The 10297-nt window shown below is 43.6% G+C and overlaps 1 protein-coding gene across 1 annotated transcript in view; it reads right to left on the bottom strand.

The window, feature by feature from the left end:
* Positions 1-4301, bottom strand: part of TRPC5 (transient receptor potential cation channel subfamily C member 5) — a 126996-nt gene extending 122695 nt beyond the window's left edge. Inside the window, exon 1 of the mRNA XM_035007348.1 lies at positions 3922-4301. Within this exon, the coding sequence (XP_034863239.1) occupies positions 3922-4299 (378 nt within the window). The 5' untranslated portion in view covers positions 4300-4301. The remainder of the gene's footprint in view (positions 1-3921) is intronic.
* Positions 4302-10297: the final 5996 nt, after the last annotated feature.

Below are 10297 nucleotides of genomic sequence, written 5' to 3' on the forward strand. Positions count from 1 at the left end.
ACACACACACACACACACACACACACACACACACACACACACACACAGAGTCTTATACTTGTCTGGTGCAGAAAATTCTGATAAAGCATTGCCATTTTTACTTTGAGTTTTGGTCCCTATTAAAAACGTAGATATCCATGTGAGTGTTGATCCTTGAAGCCAGTGTCAGCCATTTATGCCTGGCCTCTGATCTTTATCTGAGAGCACTTTTGGTAGGCTAGAAGATGGAGAAGAGCACGGTGGGCTGAGCAGAGTGGTTCTTGCTGCCAGCCTGAGACCAAACTCTTTACCCAGTAAAGCCAAAAAGAGCACTTGTTTATCCACCCAAGACTGATGGAGGTCAGCTGTGCCCAGTCCCTTGGATAGATGGGGGAGGGCCCAGGAAAAAGGCCAGGTGTTTGAATTCTGTGTGTGGGAGGGGCACCTTCCTGAGAGTAGCCTACCCAGCTGGACCCGTGGTCCTTCAGGAGGCCTGTGTTTGCTCATATCCCTGATTGCTCCCAGGTAAACAAATCCTGTTTCTATCTCTCAGAAAGGCAGAACTCCAGCACTGTGGCAGCCTGTTGTTATAGTTACTGACATATGACTTATTGCAGCGATTGTCAGAGCAATGGGAGAAAATAAAATTTAGCAGAGGCTGGTGGTGGGGGTTGGGAGAGAGAGGAGAGTGGGAAGAGAAAGTTTTCGGAAAAGACTTGGGGATGGGCCTGATGGCTTTGTGCGTTTGTACATATGGTGTGATATTAAGAGTATGGACAAAAGAGGTCTTACATTGGCAGCATGTCTGAAAGGATCTTGGGAAAAGACAGACTGTCCCAAACAGCTTCACCCCTGTTCCATATGCCTGACATTTCACCATTAGTGGTTCATTCCTGAGTTAAGCACTGCCTTTCTCCAGGGGAGGTCATGCCTTAGACTGTAGTTCAGAGTAAGTTTTTCTGGTGACTTTCTTCCTTAGAGTTTGCCAGAGCACTGGGGAAAGATTGGGGGGATGGGGGCCATCAAATAAGGACATAGCCTACTTTCAAAACTCAGATAGGGTTGGTATTGCTAGCCTCCTCTTTGGAAACTCTCCTGTCTTTCACCACAGTTATGAAGCTAAATGGGATTGAATATGAAAGTCCAGGATATCTTGTTCAATTGGCTAGCCATATACTTTTCTAAGGGATAAATGTAGCTCCTTCTTATTCATCAGCAAATATTTATATATCACCCATTATGTACTAGGCACTGGGTTAGGTACTATTGGGGTAAACATGGAAACGGTTGGGCATTAGACTATGCCCGACATTTAAGAAACAATCTAGGACACCTGGGTGGCTCAGTTGGTTAAGCATCTGCCTTTGGATCAGGTCATGATCTGAGGGTCCTGGGATCGAGCCCCACATTGGGCTCCCTGCTCAGCGGGGAGCCTGCTTCTCCCTCTCCCTTTGCCCCTCCCCCTGCTTGTGCTCTCTCTCTGACAAATAAATAAAATCTTTTAAAAAAAGAAAAGAAACAATCTAGTTACAGAGACTAGACATTTATGCAAGTAAGGCTGGCCAATAATACATAGTGGTTGTGATTGGTGTCAATGGAAGGATAGAGCTAATGGCTAATCTCAGAGGTGGGCAAGGTCATCATAGAGCAGGTTATCTGGGTAAGCCTTAGTTCAGAGTAACACAGTAAATCACTCAGGCCCTTAGCAGGACTGTGGGAAAACAGGGCATAGGACAAATCAGTTTTGGTGGGAATCGTGACACAGACTGAGTAGGGAACCTCTCTGCTTTGCTATTCATCCAAATTCTGGCCTGTCCTTTCCAGAGAGCTCTCTATCCTTCACTGATCAACCCTAGTCTCAGAACTCCTGTGCTGGAAACCCTAAGACTTAGATTGCCGTAGAAGCAGTATAAGCAAATGGTTAAGTGAGTGAGTTTAGGAGTTCAGTTGCCTGGGTTCAAATCCTGGCTCTGACACTGTGATCTTGGACAACTGATTCGACTGTGACTCGATTTTTCTCATTGGTAAAATGGGGGCAGTCATAATAGTGTCTACTTAACAGAGTTGTTGTGGGAATTAAATGAGCTCAGTGGTGTAAGATGCTTAGCACAGTGCTGGCTGCACATGAACTATTATGAACTATTTGTTCATAGAATAAGTATTGAGTGCCTGTGATATTACAGGCACTTTCCTAATGCGGGAATACAGCTGCACTGTATTAAGTGCTGATGGAGCATGGGGGCATTCAGGACCTTTACTCAAGGAACTTTTAAACTACTGTTTTTCTTTCTGCTCTCTCCATTCCAGTGCTTAGTCTATGTGTTATCACTTAGCTTACTTCTGTTCCTTTTTGTTTAACTGGGCAGGCAAGTAGTAGAGCTATGAGTTCCCTTAAACCAAGATTTGGTCATATCCCATAAGGTTTGATGTCAAGTGTTTTCCTTATCTAAGCATTTTGCAATTTGGGGTTTGATATGTACTATTTTTGCTTTTTAATGTATTATGGTATTCCACACTTGATAACTCTGTATTTTCTTTGTCCTTACTATATTCCAAAGAAAGACAGTGAAGAGACCTGTCTGACTTGAGGGGTTTAGGAGAAACCTGCAGGAGACAGGACCGGAAAAGACCATTACTGAAGGGTAACGAGTACTAGACTTCATGTGTCGGTTTCTCTTGTAATGGGACCTTGTAGTCACTGAAAGCATGGACAGGAATGACAGGATTGTTGTGCTGTACTGGGGAGAATAAGCCAGCATTGTTGCTCAGGATGGCTTGTGAGAAAGAGAGGGAATCCAATTAGAGGATTTTCATGTTATTCTAGGAGAGTGGTTCTTAAACTTGAGTATGCATCAGAGTCCCCTGGAGGGGCTGGTCAACACACAGTGTGCTGGGCCTCACCTCCAGAGTTTTTGATTCCGTCAGCCTGCGGTGGGGCCTGAGAATTTGCATTTGTAACAAGTTCCCCTGGTGATGCTAACTAATGCTGCTGGTCCAGGAACCACACTTTGAGAATCACCTATCTAGGAGAGAGATGATGAGGAGCACAGGCAGAGTGGTGGGAGGAAAGAAAGTGTGAAAGAGAGATTGGGCAGGAAGAAACCACAGGGCTTGGGGATTGGACACAGAGACAAGGAAAAGGAAGGACTCAAAGATGATTCCAGAGTGTTAAGCCTAAGTGCCTTGGAGGGTAGAGAGTCACAGAGGCAAAATCCTAAACATTTAGGGGTGGAATGCTGTTGCATCACAGGTACTGGGAAAATACATGAGTCCCTGTATCTCTCTGCATCTACATCATGACATTCACATTTAAAGGCCTTTTGTCGTTCTCCAGGAGAGAGGCTGGTGAAGACATCCCATGTCTGTGTTTGGTCTTTTCCTTCCTCAAATGTAACCTTTGAATAGAGGAAGAAAATGAAGCTAGAGAGCAGAGGGTAGGGAGTGTCGAAGGAGCTTGGATATTATGTAAATGGGATGTACACTTTCGGGTTGCTAAGTACTTTTTTTAAAGATTTTATTTATTTATTTGAGAGAGAGAGAGAAAATGAGTGGGGAGAGGGACAGAGAGAGAGGGAGAAGCAGGCTCCCCACTGAACAGGGAGCCCGATGTGGGGCTTGATCCCAGGATCCTGGGATCATGACCTGAGCCGAAGGCAGACGCTTAACCAACTGAGCCACCCAGGCACCCTTGGGTTGCTAAGTATTGAATGTATATGGGCAAATGCTCACAAGGAAAAGGCAAATGAGGAAAACTCAGTGTGGACCATGCAGGGTAGCTCTAGGATACCACTGGAGATCACTGATGCTATTTCTGAGAGCAGAGGGTTGCCATGATAGGGCTTCTTAACTCCAGCCTACCTAACCTTCCCTAGTTTCCAAGCTTCTGATCCTGGGGCGTTATTGTTCCTGGCTGTTTCCTCAGCCCGTAGGAATTTCTCTTACCTGCTTCTCTCCACTTGGCCTCCGGTAGCTGAGCAGAAGCTCCACAGCGCCCACCACCTCCTTGCGGATGGCATAGAGCAATGCATCGCCTACATACACACTGTGGTTCAACAGTAGCTCCATGATCTCCAAGTTCTCATTTTCAATGGCGATGAGCAGGGCACTCCGGCCCAGAGGATCCATGCAGTTGATGTTGACATTGTAGTAGATCTCAGCCTCCTGTAGGGCCTGTTTCACAGTGGCATAGTCCCCCTTCTCCACAGCATTGAGGAAAGCCTTCTCTTCTGCAGAGAGCTCGGTCTCAGCCCTCACAATTTGCAGGGGGATACGATCTCTGTATGGTGAATAGTTGACTTTTTTGTAGTACAGTTGGGCCATGGTTCATAGCAATTTAGCAACCTGAGTGAGAGAGAGGGAGACCAAAGAGAGTCTTAGGTGCCTGAAGGTCTCAAGTGGCTGGTTTATGGAGGCAGCCTGGCTAAGGGGTTGGAAAATCAACTCTTTTCACACTACCATCTTTCTCTTCTTACAAAGGGGTATAGCAGAAAAAGCCCAGGCTTTTGGGTGGAAAGACCTGGGTTCAAATCCTGGCTTTACCAGCTCTGTGACCTTGGATAAGTCATTCAAGCCCACTGTGCTTCGGTTTATTATTAAGGTTATTGATATTAATAGCATTAATAGCAGTTATCACTTAGTTACTGCTTACTGTGTACCAGGCCCTGCGCTAAAGGCTAATTCCTCCCTCATAAAGCTCTTGTGAGAGTCAGGTGAGATAATATATTTTCAAAGCAACTGGCACAGCATAAACCTCCTAAGACATGGCACAAATTAATTCCTTCTTTCCCTTCTGCTGTCTGAGGATACTCATGAGAATACTTCTGATGGATGATGCAAAGTTGTAGCTACCTTTGGCCAGTTTCCTTTAGGCCCTGGGCCCATGGGCCTGAGCTATTTTCAGGGTTACATTTGCAGCTGTCCCAGATGTAGATTCTGGATTGAAATCCGGTTTTCATGCTAACTGAAACCTTGCTTCTGGCTACTGCTCACTGGGGAACAGCTATTGGCTCCACTAGACCAAAGTTAAGTACCCCCTCTGCCTATTCATGATTTTTCCCTCTACCGCTTGAAACCAAGGAGCTGATGGATCTGATAATCTGTTTGATTCAGTTCTGAGAAGTGAATGGTCTATTTTATAAGCACCACATCTAAAACCAGATTTTAATGGAATTGATTTTAAAGTAAAACCTATTATTGAATTCCTACAATGTGTTTAACTTTCTCTGGGAAACCAAGAAGAAAAAGACAGTCTTTGCCTTCAATTGTATGGAATGAATAACAGTATAGAGTTCTTGCCTTGTAGTTTACAGATCAAATTCATGCACGATCCTTACTGACTCCTTGTACTAGCCCTGTGAGATAGGAATGGTTATCCTCCCCAGGGGAGAAGATGAGGCTCAGATCCATAAGGTGATTGGCTCCCCTTTCCCTCCCATCCCTGGGACCTCCAGGACCCTCTGGAGGCTGTTGGGCTGGACCGATTTAAGTGTCTCATTACTGAACTGTTTTGCCAGCAAAAAGAAATGGAAATGTGATAAAGGGCCACTTGTCTCATTTCCTGGATGGAAGAGCAGATAAAGACATGAAGCTTCCACAAACATTTGCCTCACTTTTCTAGGTAATGACATCCCTGCTTTGGCAAAGGGAGAAGCATATATTATACCAAGTAACATTTGCAATTCATGTGCTTGTGATCTTCTGGGAAGTTGGTATTTGAAGGTGAGTATCACCTCTTGCCCTGAACAGGTCCAAATGACAAATTTCTCTCTGCATCCAAGTCTCAGGAGAGCAGGGTACTGTTTGACTGTCTCAAGAAGCACTGATATTTTTCTGTGCTACTTTCAAGTAACTCAGCAGTGGCTAAAGGGAAGTGGCACTTAGAGTAAGCATTTGTCACTAAACAGCAAATGACTTTAATAATACTAATTGTAGACTGCCTCCCTGCCTCCCCAACTCCATTATAAACAAAGAAGGAGGAGGAAGAAGAGAAAGTGTGATCTCCTGAAGAGAGACTCAACAACCTGATTTAGTTTATATTTATTTAATCAGTGTGAACACACTGGAAGCCTGCAGTGTGCCTCACACTATGCTAGTCATCTTGGGAGGGTATGAAAGAATAGGTCCATGCCTTCATTGTCTCTCACCTAAACCATTCCACTACCTTATGGTTGGTCATCCTGACTCCATTCTCTTCCCCTCCGCATGGTCTTCTGCACCACCCACAAGTTATCCCATGAAACACACATCTGATTCCATTTCACTCCTTGATTAGTTTCTTGATGCTCTTGTGATGAAATCAACATTCCTTTCTGAGGTCTCCTAGGTCTGGGCTTGTGTTTACCTCTTCAGCTTCTCACCCTCATCCATTATTCTTTAGCCTTGTGGAACTTCTTTTGCTTCTCCCAACATGCCAAGCTTTTTTGCCACCTCAAGACCTTTGATTACCTCCTGGAATGCTCTTCTCCAGCTCTCTTCATCTCTCATACCTCAACAAAATGTCACCTCCTCAGAGCAGCCCTCACTAGCCACCTTGTCTAAAGTAGTTCTTTCATATTCTTCTCTCCATTATATTCTTTTCCTTCTTAATGCCTATCACAATTTGTAGTTACATATTTCTTTGTCTTACTGGATAATCATCTCTTCTGTCCAATTTGCTTTAAAGCTCAAGTTCAGGGATTGCATCTGTCCTGTTATAGCACCTGCACCTAGCCAAGTTCGTGGCATACCCTGGATGCTTGATATATATTTGATGAGTGAATGAGTAAACCTTCCATGATATTCTCTCCATCCCACCCTAAGTTCTAGCCATACTGAGCCGTGCTCTCTGAGTTGCCCTTTTATGACCATGTCTGCACATAGCTTCATTCCACTCTCTGCACCTAACAAATTCCTTCTCGGCTTCAGCACCTTGCTCACAGTTCTCCTTCTCTGTGAACTTTTCCCCCAACACCTTCAGAAAGTTAGCCAATCTCCCTCTGAGTTCTCCACTGGTACTTGGGTGACATTTCTCCAATGTCACCTAACTGCATGCTTGTCTTTCTGCCACTAGGGTAGGAGTACCTTGATTCCTGCCTTCTGAGGACTCACACAGGTCTGGAACATGACGGGTGCTTGACAAATGAATGTTTAACAAACACGATCTAGCTGTGGAGGGTTGGCATGGTCACAGAATAAAGTATTAAATTGTGTGGCACTGATATGATGCTTTGGGATTTCAGAAAGGCCTTGGTGAGGGCTGGAGATCTCAGAGAAGGTTTCATGGAAGAGGTAGCTCTTAAGCCAGTGTTTGGAAGATGAATTAAATGTGAAAATGTGAGGATAGTCCAGACACCGTAGAGCATAAGAACAACAGTGGTGAGATTGATCATGGCCTAGTTGGAGGGGTGTGGTGGATATAGTTTTCAGGCTATAATAAGATACAAACATTAAGGGTGTGCTAAAATTCCAAGGCAAGAGCTCATAACCTCAGTTTTCCCATCAGAAAAATGCTCTTAAATACTTGCTGCCCATTTGCCACTTAAGAGGTTACCATGGGAGAAAAGGCTAGATGTCTTTTCAGATGGGGTCACAGATGTTGCTGTGCTAAGCACTAAGATCTTGTCCACTTCCGTAAGGCAAGGCTGTGTGATAAACTGAAGACAAATGTATCCTAGTGCAAGATGAGAAGGAAGGGAACTAACTAAATTGGTGTCCTATTATATGCCAGGCACTGTGCCAGGAGCTGGTGCAACAAAATAATTAGTAGAGTTTTGAATACTTAATATGTCCCAGGCATTGTGCCAGGGCAGCACTATTACTACTACTGCTTCCTGTGGTAATAGTAGTAATAATGAAGGCGACAAGCAGTACCATTCGTTGAACTTTCACTATGTGCCAGATGTGTGGGTTATAGTGGTGAAGAGCAAGGACAGTAAAACACAGTAATTTGAGACTCGAAGTAAGTATAATTGGATTATATATAGTCAATTCAGAGTCTAGATTTACTTTTCATCTCTTGCATTTGAAATTGATCTGGTCTATTGCATTTCCAGTGAGCTGGAATATGAGAAACCTCATAGTATTCCCCTTAGAGAAAAATATCTCCTCCAGAGGTTTGCCTGAGAGTGTACTACTAGGGAATTGCTCCTTTGCTTTAAGGCACTACATCTCTAAAACTACCCCTGGAAGGAATAAAAAAATCATGTGACTAACAGCTGTTAACACCTTAATGTGGATTCCTTGAGGAGGAAAGTTGCTGTGGCCTTGGGAGCATAGAGATGTGTGTCTAAGAAAGGCAGGGAAGGTGTGATGAAGGGGAAAGGAGAGGCCTGGTGTCCAGCTTTGGGAATCTCTTTTATGTATCCATTCCCACCTCGACATTACACATTGACAATGGTGTAAAATGGGTTCCTTGTGTTATCTGTCTACATGTAGGCTTATGTAGACATCTAATGACTTGCCTAATGCCCTACCCTCTTCCATTCCCCACAGCTGGTGCCATGTGACCCTTACTTACAGCTTTAGCCTCAGCCTTCCTCCAGGCTGAGACCAGTCCTTTCTTCATAAGCTGTTAGTCCTACTCTGCCATTTTTCTGGGAACAAATAGCTAATGATAGAGTTTCTGGCATCTCTTGAGGATTGGTAAGGTTCCTTCCCATCACTCTTTACCTTTATACTTGGCAGATTGTACTCATTTGTCATTAACCTAAGCCAAGAGATGAGGTTGGCTTTCCCATCATTATGCACTGGCCTTGAGGTGTGTTCTTAACTGAACAAAACAAAACCAGCCAGCACTTAATGCCATTTCTACAAGTGAACCTCACTCCCAATGTAGTCCACCAAGTAAGGAACATTAGGAATGGTCTACCAGGCTGCCTCAGGGGGCTTATCGTGTTCTCTCTTTTTTATGCTTCTAGCTAGAGGAGAGTGTCTAATGGGATCTGTGACATTTGTAGGCTTAAATGATGCGATTTAAAGAGCTAAATCAATGGGCTGGGCAGAAGGCCAGGGCGCAAATCTCAGCCCAGATCACTGCCCATCTCTGGACTTTGTCTGTGAAGAGGAAAGCCTCGCTTTACACCTAACTAAAAAAAAAAGTGTGCTTTTAGAGGGATGTGGTATCTGTGCATGGCTTACACTCTGTGCCATCAGGACTGAGCTTGAATAGTGAAGCCCTTGTGACCTCTCGCCCTTATCCATGCCTACCTATCCACTTCTGCATCTCTTCAGAGCCCTTTAAGACAAGTAGATTTAATCTGATAAACTTGTACAATCTCAAGTGTAAATGGTGGATAACGAGCACATTTAATGATTATGTACCAGGCACTGTGATAGAAGCTGATGAAAATGGCTGGGTGGCTTAAAGCCATACCTCTTCTAGGAAAAAATTACATTTGAAGAGGAACTTTGAATGCCCAATCCACAAAGTAACTAAAGTGGAAATGTTATGTACAAAGGCACAGGAGTGGGCTGGTCAGAGAAAGACTGTGTGTGTATCTGTGAGCGTGCATGTATGCACATTTGGTGGGGTATTGATTTTGAGAGCATCTTGGCTCCTTTCATAGTACCACTTTGAGAACTTCCTAATTTTAATGTAGTAATACTAATCTTTCCCAGAAAGGCCCAGATCTTGAACCCCCTTCAGGAGACCTCAGAGGTCATCTAGAATAATCCCCTGCCCAATGATAAAGTCCCCTTGACACTATGTTAAGTGATTATTCAGTTAATGAACACTTCTGCCAATGGGGAACTCACCACTTTCTTGCCTGCGTGGTGAATGCTGACTTTCAGCAAATGCTTTTCTATGTTGAGCTGAAATCACCTGTCTACAACTTCTATTTCATTGCCCTAGTTCTTTTCTCTAGAGCAGCGCTGAGCAAAACTCTTTCTTCTGCATGACAACCCTTCAAATGTTTGATTTCAGCTCTTATGTCTCTCTCTACTCCGAGTCTTCCCTTCTCTAGAATTATGATCATTCTAGTGATCTGTTTCCAGTTACACTATGTTTTGTTTCTTTTTAAATATGATGCTCAGAAATGAAACCAGTGCTCTAGAATGGTCAGGCCAGCACAATACACTGTGGCTATTTTTTTCTTCATTCATATATTTGAAGAAGACCTTTGTTGAGGTCAAGATATCTCTTGTTTCAGGAGGCATGTTAAACCATCCTGCATAGTAGTGTATTGCAGTATTGTTTCTCATTTGTATAAATCTTATCAATTCAATAATTTCATTAATTTATAAATAATAATAAATTAACATTAAACACTAATCATATGCCAGAAACTATGTTACTAAATGCTTCACATACATTATTTAAATTATTCCTCACTTTTAGACA

Source organism: Mirounga leonina, unplaced genomic scaffold (genome assembly GCF_011800145.1).
Source record: "Mirounga leonina isolate KUSES-001 unplaced genomic scaffold, KU_Mleo_1.0 Mir_101664, whole genome shotgun sequence".
NCBI classification, from domain to species: Eukaryota; Metazoa; Chordata; class Mammalia; order Carnivora; family Phocidae; genus Mirounga; species Mirounga leonina.